At 45.2% G+C, this 15,001-nt stretch overlaps 1 protein-coding gene across 2 annotated transcripts in view; it reads left to right on the forward strand.

Moving 5' to 3' along the window:
• trpc5a (transient receptor potential cation channel, subfamily C, member 5a) overlaps positions 1 to 11,958 on the forward strand; it is a 66,108-nt gene extending 54,150 nt beyond the window's left edge. Inside the window, exons 14-19 of one of the 2 annotated variants that reach the window (XM_034568804.1) lie at positions 2,851 to 3,046; positions 3,179 to 3,388; positions 3,726 to 3,764; positions 5,380 to 5,421; positions 7,409 to 7,498; positions 8,679 to 11,958. In XM_034568804.1, the coding sequence (XP_034424695.1) occupies positions 2,851 to 3,046; positions 3,179 to 3,388; positions 3,726 to 3,764; positions 5,380 to 5,421; positions 7,409 to 7,498; positions 8,679 to 9,716 (1,615 nt within the window). In that variant the 3' untranslated portion in view covers positions 9,717 to 11,958. The remainder of the gene's footprint in view (positions 1 to 2,850; positions 3,047 to 3,178; positions 3,389 to 3,725; positions 3,765 to 5,379; positions 5,422 to 7,408; positions 7,499 to 8,678) is intronic. The other variant, XM_034568805.1, reaches the window with a different exon arrangement.
• The last annotated feature ends 3,043 nt before the right edge of the window (positions 11,959 to 15,001 follow it).

Genomic DNA, 15,001 nt, shown 5'->3' on the forward strand with positions numbered 1-15,001 from the left:
ACATTGACGAACACCGACGACCTTCTGTGCTTTTTCCTTGATATATTGATTAAATTGCGTAATGTAGAGAATATATCATGTCGTGATGTGACACAGGCACGAATCATGTTCACGGATGAGGTCATGAATTCAAGTTTTATTCTCTCTACGCATTAAACGGCGATGAATACTCGTGAAAACGGTCACCTGGCTAACGGGCTAACGGGCTAACGGTTTGTTATTCCTTCGTCATACCTTCTTCACTGGTTTGAAAAATGTTGGAACCATTTGAGATATTGTAAGAACACAAGTCAACAAAATAGAAAACATAGGTTTTGTCTCTTTTAAAGATCAATAAATCAGCTCCTCGTCCTCGGATACAAAAACACAACAAGGAGTTAAAGATGTTTTTTTTCTCGTCTCCACATGAGCTGCGACACGTTGCCGGTGGATCAGCGTCTACGGGAAGTAAATCAGCCTCATGCTGAAACAAAACGAGCCAGCAGGTCGCCGCAGTGACGGCTGACATGGTGCATTATGCAAACAGAGCGATCGCAGGCCTGTGGGCGACGCAGCCGTGCATCAACATTCATGAATTTACAATGCATGGATTATTTCCTCTGTGTGTGTGTGTGTGTGTGTGTGTGTGTGTCACTCTTATTCACACTTATCAACATTTATGAGCTATGATTTCACAGGATCATTTCCTGTTTCCTGCTCAGGTGTCTCCTCCCTCCTCTTCTCGCTCATCTGTACTTCACACACTTATCACCGTTAATGTGTTAGATCGTTTAACACCACGCTGCCTGGTGTGTGTGTGTGTGTGTGTGTGTGTGTGTATGTGTGTGTGTGTGTGTGTGTGTGTGTGTGTGTGTGTGTGTGTGAGTGTGTGAGTGTGTGTCCTCCTCGCGCTGCCTTTTCGTTGCCTTCACACAAACGCTGTAAATAATCCTTCACCTCCTCTCACACTCTGCAGACTAGTTTCTTTCACGCACATCTCTCTCTCTCTCTCTCTCTCTCTCTCTCTCTCTCTATCTCTATTTCTCTCTCTCTCTCTCTCTCTCTCTCTCTCTCTCTCTCTCTCTCTCTCTCGCTCTCTCTGAGGGTAGGAGATGAGGAAATAAAAGAAGAGGAGGAGAGAAGGAGATGAGATGAGAGGAGAAAAGAGCAGTGGAAACGATAGAGGAGGTGGGACGGCTAAAAAGGAAAGAGGGCATATGAGGAGATAAAAGATCAGACACGAGTGTCGAGAGGAGATAAGAGGAGGAGAAGAAGGAGAAGAAGAGACGACTGGATGAAGATGAGAATAATTAATTAACGAATGGAAGAGATAATTAAAGGTCAAAGGTTAAAGAGAGAGAGAGAGAGAGAGAGATTGTCTAGTTTTCTTTGTCCAACTTCCTTTTTTCTCGTCCTCTGCTTGTTCTTGTTTCATAACTCGGCTGCTTCATTCATCACCCCCCCCCCCCCCCCCCCCCCCCCCCCCCTTCCATTCCTCGGTTCCTCATTCATCCCCTTGCACACGCTAACACACTCATAGAAACACACTTCAGCTCCTCACACACACACACATGCGCATTAACGGAGGTGCCGCAGCATCAGTCACATGCAGTAAATTAAGACGTACACACACACACACACACACACACACACTGCGATGAGAATAATTCCAGGAGCGTTGAATATTTCATGCGGCACAAATATAAAACCCTGCAGACAAAAACGTCTTTTCTCCTTCGCCGCCGATTGTTGCTTCATCAAAGATTCAGTAACCGCCGCCGTAACCACGACAGACAGACGAACGCAGGACGGACGGACGGTGGACAGGCTACGTCTGTACAAATCTATGTCCACACTAATCCCCACTAACCCGGGGCTAGAAAATGAAGCCAATGAGGAAGTGACTGAAACCTGTATCTTCTGTAATGACCAGCAGGGGGCGACTCCACAAAATGACTCTACTTCTCACTTCATAACGTCAGGAAACATTTTCCTGAGGAGTTTATGTCTCAATCTCTAGTTTCAAGTCTTCTTCGTATACGGCTGATGTTCATTTTTTTTAAATCCGTGACACTTGAGTTGTTTGAGTAAAAAAAATAAAAGTATTTTTAGAAATATCTGTGCAGCAGCTCCATCTCGGGTCTGACGCCTCCTGAGGGGGTTTTAAACTCCACGTCTATTTTTACCCAGAAGAATCTGAGCGTGGATATTTCATCCGTTCCACCTGACGCTCGCTGGACTGAAACCGTTTTCCCGTGTGCAGCTGATTCACCGGACGGAGTTCTGCCGAAGCTCTTATCTTCCACTCTGAGGATTCTTTCAGGGAATCGTTTCATGCTGTTATTGTAACTGAAGTTCTGAGAGGAGAAGAACAAAATCAGCAGAGGACAGTTTGTTCTGTTCAGACGGGACGAGCGCGATCGAACGTTCACCTGCTTTTTAAGCTCATTTCCTGTGTCTCATCCAGATAAAGTCACGTCAGTCTGACTCTCAGTGAACATACGTCTTTACAGCCACTCGTCAGTTTTCAGATTTCTATTTTGCTTCAATAACGTGTTTTTCTGATGGTTTTTGCACAAGAGTTTTTCATCAAGATCCATTTGTTGCACTTGTCATTGATCCTAATAATTTGATTTATGTGACATTAACTGAAAATCCCTGTGAACTTCTCAATTATTCATTTCTTCAAGCTCAGGTGTTCTTCCCACATTTCTTAAGGTGTATCTTTTATTATCTTACATCACATTAAATCATAAAACTCACTCATTATTTCTTCTGATTCATAGTTTATCTCTTTATTTCGAGATGTGTCTTTCGCTCTCTGTGAGTTTACGAATAAAGTTGTCTTCTTCCCGCGCTCTGTCTCCTCAGGTTGTTCGAGACGCTGCAGTCGCTCTTCTGGTCGATATTCGGCCTCTTGAACTTGTATGTCACCAACGTGAAAGCCCGGCACGAGTTCACCGAGTTCGTCGGGGCGACCATGTTCGGGACGTACAACGTGATCTCGCTGGTGGTTCTGCTCAACATGCTGATCGCCATGATGAACAACTCCTACCAGCTCATCGCCGTGAGTCGCCACCGCACATCGCACTGAAATCTAAAGAAATCTCCCACAGCCCCATGTTTGTTGGACTGTTTGCGAGTTGTCATATCGTGACCTGACCACGAAACCGCCTCCCCCCCCCCCGCCCTCCCCCAGGACCACGCTGACATCGAGTGGAAGTTTGCTCGCACCAAGCTGTGGATGAGCTACTTCGACGAGGGCGGAACGCTGCCGCCGCCGTTCAACATCATCCCGAGCCCCAAGTCCATCTGGTACCTGCTGGGGTGGCTCCACGTCAAGCTGTGCGGCCGAGGCCAGCCGCCGGGGGAGGAGTCGCACAAATGTGAAAACCTCCGAGAGTTCACGGTGAGAGCGACGCTTCCGCTACCTGCGTTTTTTACACCTGCTCCTGTTGTGTGTTGGTGTTTTCGACATGTGAAGCTCAGACAGTTACTATTTTTAAATGATTCTCTGCAGTCTGTTTGTTACTCTCAGTCTATCTAACGGCCACTAGGGGTCGCAAAAGTCAGAACTTTTCCAATCGACAGTTCCCAAGGTTTTTCTACACCAGGGTCTGTTTTTTATAGTTTAGCTCAGAACTGCAAAAAATAATTAGATCGTTAGATAATAATTTAAGAAGATTTATGAGAAGATATTTTAGTCGCCGCTCAGAGATAAAGTCTCCTGTTTGTTTGTTTTTCAGATTCTCACCTTTTCACGTTCACATGTTGACAGATCAAAGATGAGTAAATTTTGTTTTACAAACCAAATGTGTCCGTGGCATCTTACTTTACATAAATATATAGTTGTATAGTAACATTGTGCAATTTCAGCGAATTTTACAAGAATATCATAAAAAAAAAATCATCAGAATAAAGTCGTAATTTCATTCGCTCGCTGTGAAGCTTCCAGACATTTTCCTGCTGTTTTCTCAAGATTCACTCGGACATTTTGACGGCTGCAGGAAATGTTCCAGAAAATGTCCCGAGCAACGGCCTCAGACATTCGAAGTCATAATAACAGACTCAGATTCATATGATTCCGGAGACAGAAGTTGAACTGTTTGACTAAATCTGCTGAAAATGTTTTGATGTGTTGAAAAGCTCCAGAACCGCTGCTACATTAAGCTTGTGCTGTTTTATCAATTAAAGGCTTCAGAGGAAAAACATAAATCTCATCATATTATAAAGTATTGTTGTGTTTTTGGTGCAGAGACGGATAATTAATGCAAGAGGCAGGAGGAGCTCGGTTTGAAAATAAAACATCTGCGCAGATTAATTCAGTTCAGACAAACGACTCCGGTCACACTGATGGAATAATGTGACTTTACAGAAATATAATAACAACAGCCTGAGATCAGCTGTTTGTGTAAGAACAGAGAGAACATCAGTGAATCAACACAGTGCAGTCATCTGGAGCCACACACACACACACACACACACACACACACACACACACACACACACGCACACGCACACACACGGAGTGCAGCTGGCATGTTTACCTCAGCTGAAGTCAGATGAGTTATATAAACCAACCAGCCCACATAGGTCCACAGAGCCGCACTGCAGTGTGTGTGTGTGTGTGTGTGTGTGTGTGAGATGTGGAAGGCGATGATCGCTCAGAAGAGGCTGAAGGGAGGAGATAGATTGTTAGTGGAAGTTGTGGGGAGGAGAAATGCAGGTTTGTGTGTGTGTGTGTGTGTGTGTGTGTGTGTGTGTGTGTGTATTTGACAGCAGGCAGGTATAGAGGACGAATCAGAAACTTTTCTCAGTTGACACACCTCTCTTACCGTTCATATACATTATTTGAATTGGCTTTTTGCTAAAAAAATCCCCAAATCAAATCAAATCCTTTTTTATTTCTTAGTTAATCTATTTTCTTCACCTCGTCTTTCTTTGTATGAATCACATTTGCTCTTCGTGTCCGTCGCTGCAGCTTCGGTCACAGGATGAATAAACTAATTTAAACGCTCTGAGCGCACTCGATTGTATTGGCTCCATCGTGTGAAGAGGTGAAGAGCGGCGTTCTGCTCGTTTCTGTCGCTCCGATGATTGTGACTCCGGATGAGAGCGTCAGCGATCGGCCTGAAATGTAGATGAAGAGCAGAACGCCGCTCTCCACAACGATATATTTCCACTGAGAGGAGACAGAGATCAACTCGAGTTCATTACTCAGCACCTCTTCTTTATGGAGAGTACAGTCAGTTTAATGCCAGCTCTCTTTTCATGTCTCTGCTCCGGCGACACCTAGTGGCCGGAGGGGTTATGTTTGCTGGTTGTCCGTATGTTCGCCTCATTCTGGTGAAAAGTGCTGAAACGTCTCATATTAACATGATCTTGTTGTTATCTTTGCAGGAACGTCACGCTGACAGTCTGATACAGAACCAGCATTACCAGGTCTGTATGTGTGTGTTTGTGTGTGTGTGTGTTTGTGGGATTGTGGTAAAACGTGCACTCAGGTGTTGGGACGGACGTGTGGTGATGAACGGTTCAGAGGTTCTGAGGACGTGGATTCAATAAAGTGAAGATTGAAAAGCCGTCAGAGAGAAACACGGTTTACCTGGAGTTTCAGACACACACACACACACACACACACACACACACACACACACACACACACACACACACACACACACACACACACACAGACACGCTCAGAACAGATTGCATCTCCCTCAAGCATCTTGCTGTGTCAGTGTCCAAACTAACACCAGCTCCCTGTGGGCCTCAGTGTGTGTGTCTGTGTGTGTGTCTGTGTGTGTGTGTCCAGTTGTTCCTCACATTAAAGATGCCCTGTGGAGTTTTCTTGTACACACCAGTTGTTTGTGTCCTTGTGGCAAAATAAACACGTCAAGTCAATTTCCTTCATCACGAAACATTTATAGCCCCTGTGTTTTTTTTTTAAGTATCAGGTTTGTCTCACCTGTAGGGGGCGCTGGTGTCAGCATGACGCCTCAGCTCGTTTTTATATCATCAAACATTACAACCAAACGTATCAGAAACGTTTCAAGAAAATATTATTTAACGTGTACTTTGAATTTAATTAGTTTGGTCCATGTCCCGTCTGCAAACATGGAGGAGGAGGCAGAGTTTATGACCTGTGCTGCAGCCCGCCACCAGGGGGAGATCCAGCTGTTTTGGCTTAGATGCTAAGATGTCGTCCATGTCGACAGTAAAACAATCAGTACTTTATCTTTCTGGCAGCCTCGTCCCTCATCTTTAACGTCCACTCTCTGGAGGCTTTTGAGAGAATTTGTTCATCACATCATCCGAAGCCCGAGCTCTCGTCTTGTGACACCTCAGCTCTGGCAGCGACGACAAACGGCGCCAACGCCAAGTACTTTTTATTTGGCGCCGTCGGCTGTTTAGCTCTGATTCACGTCCATGTTTAGTTTCTTTATTTTTTTAAGGACGGTTGTCGGGATCTGTCCGTCACTTTAACGGAGCGCTGTGCTGGCAGCGGCGAGAGTGACAGCACGCCAGACCGTCCTGTTTGGCAGTCACAGGTGTTGACTGTGGGAGGATGCAGTGTGTGTGTGTGTGTGTGTGTGTGTGTGTGTGTGTGTGTGTGTGTGTGTGTGCGCGTGCACGTGCGCGTGTGTGTGTGTGTGTGTTACCACCCACTGAACACCAACTGCTGGTGGATTTGTCTTCGCTCTTCAGATCAATCCGGGTCACTCGCGTCATTGGCTGAATTAATAATGAGACAATAACATTTAAATTCATCAGTTCCTTCATTTTATTCATCACAGTGAAAAACTTAGTGTGGGTTGTTTCTCACGTGTGTTTTATGTCCTGAAAACATGAAATATATCCTATTCTTATATTTACTGCAACATGTGACTCATAATTTCCTTTAAGTTTACGTTTTCCTTGAGTGAAAGAATAGTTTGGAAAACGTTGAGGATTCTTTCCAGAGTGTTGTCTTTCAATTTGAGATCAGGACTTATTGATCGCAGGTTCAGATCTGAGTGCGAGCGCAGTGTTTTGAGTGAGAGCAGAGAAAAATCTGAGAGAGAAATCGATAAGTGCTGCTCTCAAACTGAAAGACCACGCTCTGGAAGAGAGAGAGGAAAGAAATACAGAAGGCATTTTGTTTATATCCATATCTAAAAAATTGTTTCCTATTGTTTACCTTCAGCTCTTCATTTTTATCCCATAAAGCAGCTTGTAACTGTTTTAAAAGGAAAAGTTGACTATTTTATTTATATTATACAATCAAATTAATGCATGAATAAATTAAATCAACGTTTTATATTTCTAAAATGTTTAATTCAAACTCAATCTTAAAAACAAAAAAACAGAAGAAAGGTGAAATATGAATGAAATAATGAAATATCATTGAGTGAGCGTGTTCAGTAACCATGGTGACTGTCCCTCACAGGAAGTGATCCGGAGCCTGGTGAAGAGGTACGTGGCGGCCATGATACGCAGCGCCAAGACGGACGAGGGGCTGACGGAGGAGAACTTCAAGGTGAAGCATGTTGTTTATGAACAGTTCGTCAACAATAAACCTGTGTGTTGTTTGACCGTGAATCTCATCGTCTGCAGCCGGACGCTTCGTTTGTTTGTGTTTTGTGATGCAGTAAATAATGTGATTTTTGATGTGTCACCATGAGCACAGAGGCCGTGAGCAGAGGGTCACAGGTTCGAATCCCAGGTGTTTGCTGTTGAACAATGAATTCTGGGATAGGTTGGCCCGAGGAGGATTCACCTGTTGGTACCTTCGCTGCTCGAGGAATGGAAGGACACTTTGAAATGGGACGGTCTAGTCCTGCCAGCGATCTGCGTCACCAGCTTGTCCCGCCCTGTACTGCTGTTGCCTAGCAACAGAGCTGGACATGACGAGGCAGTGTCAAGGCCCTTGGTTTTGTAACGTGTAGCGTTACCTGTCAGGTTGAGTCGAAGCCTTAGACTCGGATTTAAAGGTTTAAGCATCGCACGCTTTGGACTCTCCGATTGCTCACGCCATTCTCTCTTAGAAAAACAATTCATCACCAAAGCCCAATGAATCCTGGGAAATGTTTCTCAGGGATTTGAAAAAAAACTTCAAAATGAAACAGTCTAATCGCGCCGCAGTGACGCAATCGGTCTTTAACTGCAGCCGGACACAGCTCATGGGAAATAAAGGCCAGTTATAAACTTATTTATAGATTTTTCTGTAAGTGTGAAACAGGTTTTATTGATGCCTGAGTTTATAGAAACATTCAGGAGAGTTTCTTTGATTTATCCAAATCTTCTGCGTCATAAGTTATTCTGATGTTATCTAACGGCTGCTCCCATGATGCATCTGGAGCCGAGGCCGGGCTCTGAAATGGAAAGTTCCTATGGGCTTTATCGGCGTAAAATCAACATCAGGTGCAGATCAGACTGAATCACTTTCACTGTGTGTGTGTGTGTGTGTGTGTGTGTGTGTGTGTGTGTGTGTGTGTGTGTGTGTGTGTGTGTGTGTGTGTGTGTGTGTTAAAGTAAATCACTTGTGTTAGTCTCTGAGGAGTGAAGCTGTGTTTGGATCCCATATGGCAAAAGTGATAAAGAGAAAAAAGGTTTTATTTTAAAGAAGAAATATTCAACGAGCCAGTCTGAGTAGAAAAGATACATTTTCATTTCAAAAACTCAATACTCACATTGTTTCTGTCTCTCTCTCTTTCCAGGAGTTGAAACAGGACATCTCCAGTTTCCGCTATGAGGTCCTTGATCTCCTCGGCAACCGGCGTCCTCCCCGGCGACACTACTCTTCCTCCAGCGAGACCATGAGAGACGATGGCGCCATGGCGTCGGAGGATGACAGCGAATCGGGTGACGGCGGCGGAGGTGGTGGATTTGGAGGCCAGAGGTCAAAGGGCGTGACTTTCATGACCCCGCTAGAGGATGAGGTGAGGCCGGCAGCCACGCTCTGCGTTTCGGCTCTGGTGCGCTCCATCTCCGGAATGACCCGGGTAGAAGGTGGGGCAGAGCGTGAGGACGGGGAGCTGGAGGAGGGCATCGGATGGGGGGAAGAGGAGGAGGAAGAGGAGGGGATACCAAAGAGCAATGGGCTGAAGACGACCGTCATCCCTCCGTCCTCCACCACCGTCCTCCCCTTGCCTTCGTCATCGTTCTCCTCGTCGCTCTCAACGTCACTTTCTCGCACGAGGAGTCGTCTGCAGCGCATCTCAGCTCCCAGCGCAAAGACGGACTCCTTCAGACGCCTCTCCTACCTGTTCTCTCGCTCCAAACGCAAAGCGCCTCCCTTGCCTCTTCCCCTCCAATCTCCGCCCTCCTATACCATCTCAGACGGGCTGCTCCGCCCCCTTGGGAGCCACAGCCACTCCGACTTCGGACTCAGTGACGTGACCAGAAGCGAGACCCACCTGCACGAGGTGGGCCGCTCAGTCGACATCAGTAACCCCTCGTTCTCGCCGCGGAGAACGAACGGGAGGGACTCGCTCCTGGCCCTGCCCCTCCCACCCCCGTGCCCCTGCCAATCCCTGCACTGTGCTTCCAACATGTCCGAGTCCAGCTCTCGCCTCCTGGACTCCAGCGAGGACGTTTTCCAGGGCGTAAGCATGGGAGGAGCGGGCGAGGGCGGTGTGGACGACAGAGGGCGAAGAGGAGGGTTGATGATGATGGGCGGGTGGGTGGGACCATGCGACGATGTCATAGAGGACAGCTGTGAGGTCATAGAGGACTCGGTCACCACGCAGCTATAGGAGCAAGGGACGACCAGACTGTTTTTCTTTGTTTGTTTGTTTGCAAAATGGACGAACACGTTCAGAGCAAGGGGAACAGAGAGAGAGGTGGTGGGGGGGGGAGAGTTCTTCAGTCTAGAACGATGTCTTTCCCAGAATGGAGCGGGTTCTAAAGGCCGGTGTCATCGACGGTCCTCAAATGGCAGATCTTTATAAAGACAGTTTGTCACCATCACACAGACACAAGCCCTGTACGAGTTAGCAAACATGCTACATAGCAAGCAGGCGCTAAAAGGTGTCACTCTAAATAAAGATGGACGACACGTCTCCACTTTCCAAAAATGAAGCTAACTAGTTAGCCTAAGCTGTTTATCATGATGTTTTACCTCGTTTCTCAAACCATCTTTAAGAAAATTTTAGTTAACGTGACTTTGTTAGTTTGGTCCATGCCCCATGCGCTAACATGGAGGAGGCGGGCTTTATGGCCTTGTCAGCCACCAGGTCGTGATAGAGAGGATTTTGCTTCACTTGTCGTCCATCTTTATTTACAGTCTATGTTACCTACAGAGCTACTGAGTGAACAAACTGAGCAAACAAGCATCAGTGCGATAGTTTTCTAGTTTTTCTGGAATGAGAGATTTTGGAAAAAGGCGAAATCTGGGCTTCACAATCATGAAGATTTGAATTGACCTTGAATTAATTTTGTCACCGTCTGTTTCATTGTGTAAAATGGTTTTAAAGCTGCTCAGGGTTTGTTTTGTTGTCGTATCGCAGCTGACGTCTGACCGAGCTGCTCGAACATCACCACCAGGTCAACGTCCATCTTTTCATGACACACTACGATGAAACTGTCTTTATAAACGTCTGCCGTGTTCCACGCATGCCACAAGAGAACCACGGACGACGAGATTTCAAAGGAAAGTACAACATTTTTTTCCTCTGGGAGATTGGAATGCGCATGATGATTATTATGGAATTAACCAGGAGCCAAAGCAACTTTCCAGGAGGGAAACAGAAGAATCCCTTCTGTTTCCCAGCTGCCGTCTTTCCCTTTAACGTCACGGAACAAAAATGGAATCAAATCGTTTTCAAATCTCTGGAATTAGACGGAACAACCGTTAAACTTCAGCCAAATGAGACAGAACAAGTCCCACTTTATACTTTGCAAAAAAAATATATATATATATTCACATATATCAGGACGAATGGAAATGGAATAACTTCCCCTTTAACTCTTCATGGATTTAAACCTTGACCGAATCACTGGGATGAAATGGAAACGGCATGGAACCATTGCTCTGCTGTCGATAGCCTGCACCCTCTCTCTGCATCAACAAGGGCCAAGGAACTTTATTTTATCCTAATAACAGTTATACTAGTAATAATAGTAATAATAAGAGACTTTGAATAATAATAATAATGATGATAATAATAATAATAATAATACTGGTTTCTAAAGACTGTCTTTGCTTCTCTTTGAGTTGCCTGTGTTATCCTGGCTTCTCGTTCAGCTCTTCCTTAACAAGTACACTTTAACCTGATGAAGACGAACACGCGGTGATGTTTATTGTGAGCAGGAGGATGGATGGATGAGTGGATGAGTGGATGAGTGGGTGGAAAGGAGGAGAGGAAAGAAGAAGAGAGATGATTGGAAAAGGAACGCGGGACGTTTTCTGGAGGAAAGTCGAGGGGACGAATAGAAACGAGTTTGCCTTTCTATCTATTTGGGGAAAATCTATTTTAAAGGGAAATTTCACCAGAATTTCATCATTACTTTTTTTATCTTCTTCTTCTTCTTCTTGAAGTCGCTCGGTGCGGCGACTTCAAACGGTCGGCATGAGCAGAGGCTGTTGAATTTTACTCTGGTTAATATACGACTGTCAGCAGTGAAGTAGAGAAATTATGCATGTCTGATCAAACACACACACACACAGACACACACACACACACAGACACACAGACACACACTCTGATGTGACGAGCAGCTCCCGGCCAAATGTTTTGCCCTTTATGAGATCTCCCTTGTGTCTTCATTCCCATCCTTCTTCATCCCTCCATTGTTTTCTCCTCCTCCCTCCTCACCTGTCATTTTTCCAAACCTCCTCCATGACCTCCACCACACACACACACACACACACACACACACACACACACACACACACACACACACACATTCACCGTGACCTCACCCCCGCCAGCTGTCTTGGCAGCGGCGGCGGCGGCGGCAGAAAAAGCCTCGACCCGCTGCTGAATCACTGTTCCCCAAAAATGTCACGGTGTAACCATGGCGACCTGATTTCTCGCTCAGCAGCCTGTAATGATAATGTCACATTCAGTGCTGCAGAGTCAGACGCCGCCGGGCTTCTGTCGCTGACTGGCAGCGGCGAGGGGGGTGCAGCTAAGTGGTTAGCGACGACAGACACCGTCTTTTTATACAAACATAAAATTAGTTTTATGTCACAAACAAGTGAAAGAGACACATTTTGAAACTGTAGAGTGAAAGAATTGGACGACTTAAACACAACCCCCGGAGTTTTCAAAAAGAAAACGAGGCTGGAAAACTCTGGAGTAGTGCGGACGCCAGGCGTTACCATAGCAACTGTGATGAGTTTTAAAACTGAAACATATTAGTGTGGCCGCAGGCTGACAGAGAAGATGCATAAAGAAACACAGATGGAGACGTTGATGGATGTCCGTCTATTTAGCAGAATCTAAATTCGGACGTCCTACAAGGTCTGATCCCTGAGGTGTGCCCTCTAGTGGAATACTCCAGTAACTCTCCTGGTCGACTGAACTCAGCCGTCGTCCAACGAACCAAAGAGCAGGAAACTGCAGCTGCTCGTCACTTTATCACAAACCGCAGAGGAAACACAGAGCAGGGAGCAGAGGGAGCGGAGGGGATGGGCCCGGGTCTCCTGGTTACTGTGGCAACCGGCCTGCGAGCTACGACCTGATAATCAGGGGCTGCGCGGCGCCGCACATGCCCTGCGCCGGAGGGGTCTTGTAATCAATCACACCTCATCAATTGCCGTGACAACCGCGGGCGGACTCTGCGGGGTGTTTGAGTGTCGTCTGGGAAACGAGGCAGAAGATTTTTAAAAACTGAAAACACCCAGAAAGGGGTTTTATTTTGAAATACATTGTCATATGAACAGTCAGGACACACACACACACACACACACACGAGTATTGATCAGTTGAAAGGTTTCATTGAAGTTTCAGTCGTCACCGAAGCTTCTTGTCCACTATTGATCCCGTCAGAATCCATAATCAAGTTCTATTAAGCCTTTGATTGATACGGATAGAGTTGAGTTGGGGGGGGGGGGGGGGGGGGGGTGTTAAACTGTGACATTTATCATCTTTGTCAAGTCAACAAACTGTGTTCAGATCTTTTTCACTCAGCTTTTATAGCATCAACCAAACAAAAAAGATTTGACGTGCGCTCAGGGTCAGGTTTATGACTTATACTGCGGCCAGCCACCAGGGGGCGATCCAGATATTTTGGCTTCACTTTTAGGAGTTGTCGTGTCAACCATCTTTATCTGTGTTTAAATTATCGATTCATAATCAAACCCATCACATCATGTTCATTTTGTTGTAAAGGGCTGAAAGGATTTGGTGCAGCTACTCCTCACACACACACACACACACACACACACACACACACACACACACACACACACACACACACACACACACATACACATACACATACACACACAGACACAAACACACACAGTATATTACAGTACATATATATGGCATCATTCAGGTTCCCCTCTCACCTTCTAAAGGGATTTTGAGCTTTAAAAATAAAAACCTGTCCTTGTTTTTCATTATTTTTTTGGATTTCCACATGGATGAATGTATGACTGTGTTATTTTTCTAGAAGCGGACGGCTAGCGCACGTTGTTGACTCTTTAATAAAGGCATCCTTAGAAAACTGGGCTGTGGTCGGACTGTTTCTTGATCGCCGATGAGGACTTTCTTCACATTAATGCGTAAAACAACATTTTAAACCTGTTTTTTTCCGATGTTTGAGATTTTACCTCGTTCTGCTGTTAACGAGATCTTTTTCAGTTTCGCCGATGGACGGACGGACGGACGGACGTATTGAAGCCAAACAGAGGAATGAGTTTGTGAAGCTGTGGATGTTTGGTGCTTTTGAAAGGTGCTGAATGGAAACTATATTTGTTTGAACACAGAGAACGTGGTTGTGGTTTCGTCCTCGTTGTGTCGGAGTCTTTTGACGACATGAGGTCGTCGTGTCACAGTCGCAGTTCAGTGTTTAAACTGATGAAAGCTTTTTGTCTGTGTGTTCAGAGCAGCTGAGCTTTTCATCAACCTGCATCATCTGAATGTGTTTTTATTATTACGACTGAGAAGAGGAGCAGCAGAGAGAGAGAGAGAGATGGAGAGAGGAGAGTTTTTCTTTATTTAACAAAGCCCTCGCTCGCCCATTGTGTGGGCAGCACCACTGAATAAAAACCAGCTTTCATCTCCCTCTCTCTCTCTTTCTGTCCTCTACATCATCCTCCCCTCCACCAACTCAGTGTCAAGTCCTGCTATGAGACAGTCATCTGTGTGTGTGTGTGTGTGTGTGTGTGTGTGTGTGTGTGTCTGAGGGGGTATTACTTGCATTACAGGGACACTATGTACATAAAATATGTTTAGTGAAGGCATTAAGGTTTTAGATTTAGGTTCAAATTAAGGTACGGTTAAATTTAAGTAAAACTAGGTTTAGGCTAAGGTTAAGGTAAATTTTGGTAAAGATAAAGATGGGTTAGGGTTAAGTTTACCTTTAGTTTGAGGCTGGGTTACGGTAAGGGTTCAAATGAATGTAAATCAATGCTATGTCCTCTAGTGTGTGTGTGTGTGTGTCTGTGTGTGTGTGTGTGTGTGTGTGTGTGTGTGTGTGGTTCAGCAGTAAACTGAAGCACCTCTCAGAGAACTATTATTAAACTACTGTGAAATGCTTTTATCTCATTGTGCCGTGAAACACACACACACACACACAGTGTGTTAGTCCTGCTGCAGAGTTTAAAGTTTATATTACTTGTTAATTTTAACTCATTAACTGGTGTAAAATTTTAGTCTAATTATTTCTATTTTGTTATTGTTTTTACTGGATTGTTTTTTTTTATTAATATCCAATTTAATAAAAAAGAAATATCAGCCTAATTTTTTTACAGTTCATAGTGTGAACTATATGTACTGTAGAGAGAGAGAGAGAGAGAGAGAGAGAAAAGCAGATGTTACATAACCACTGGTAAACTGTACTTTGGGTATGTGTGTCGCTCCCTCTG

Source organism: Hippoglossus hippoglossus, chromosome 18, assembly GCF_009819705.1.
Source record: "Hippoglossus hippoglossus isolate fHipHip1 chromosome 18, fHipHip1.pri, whole genome shotgun sequence".
NCBI classification, from domain to species: Eukaryota; Metazoa; Chordata; class Actinopteri; order Pleuronectiformes; family Pleuronectidae; genus Hippoglossus; species Hippoglossus hippoglossus.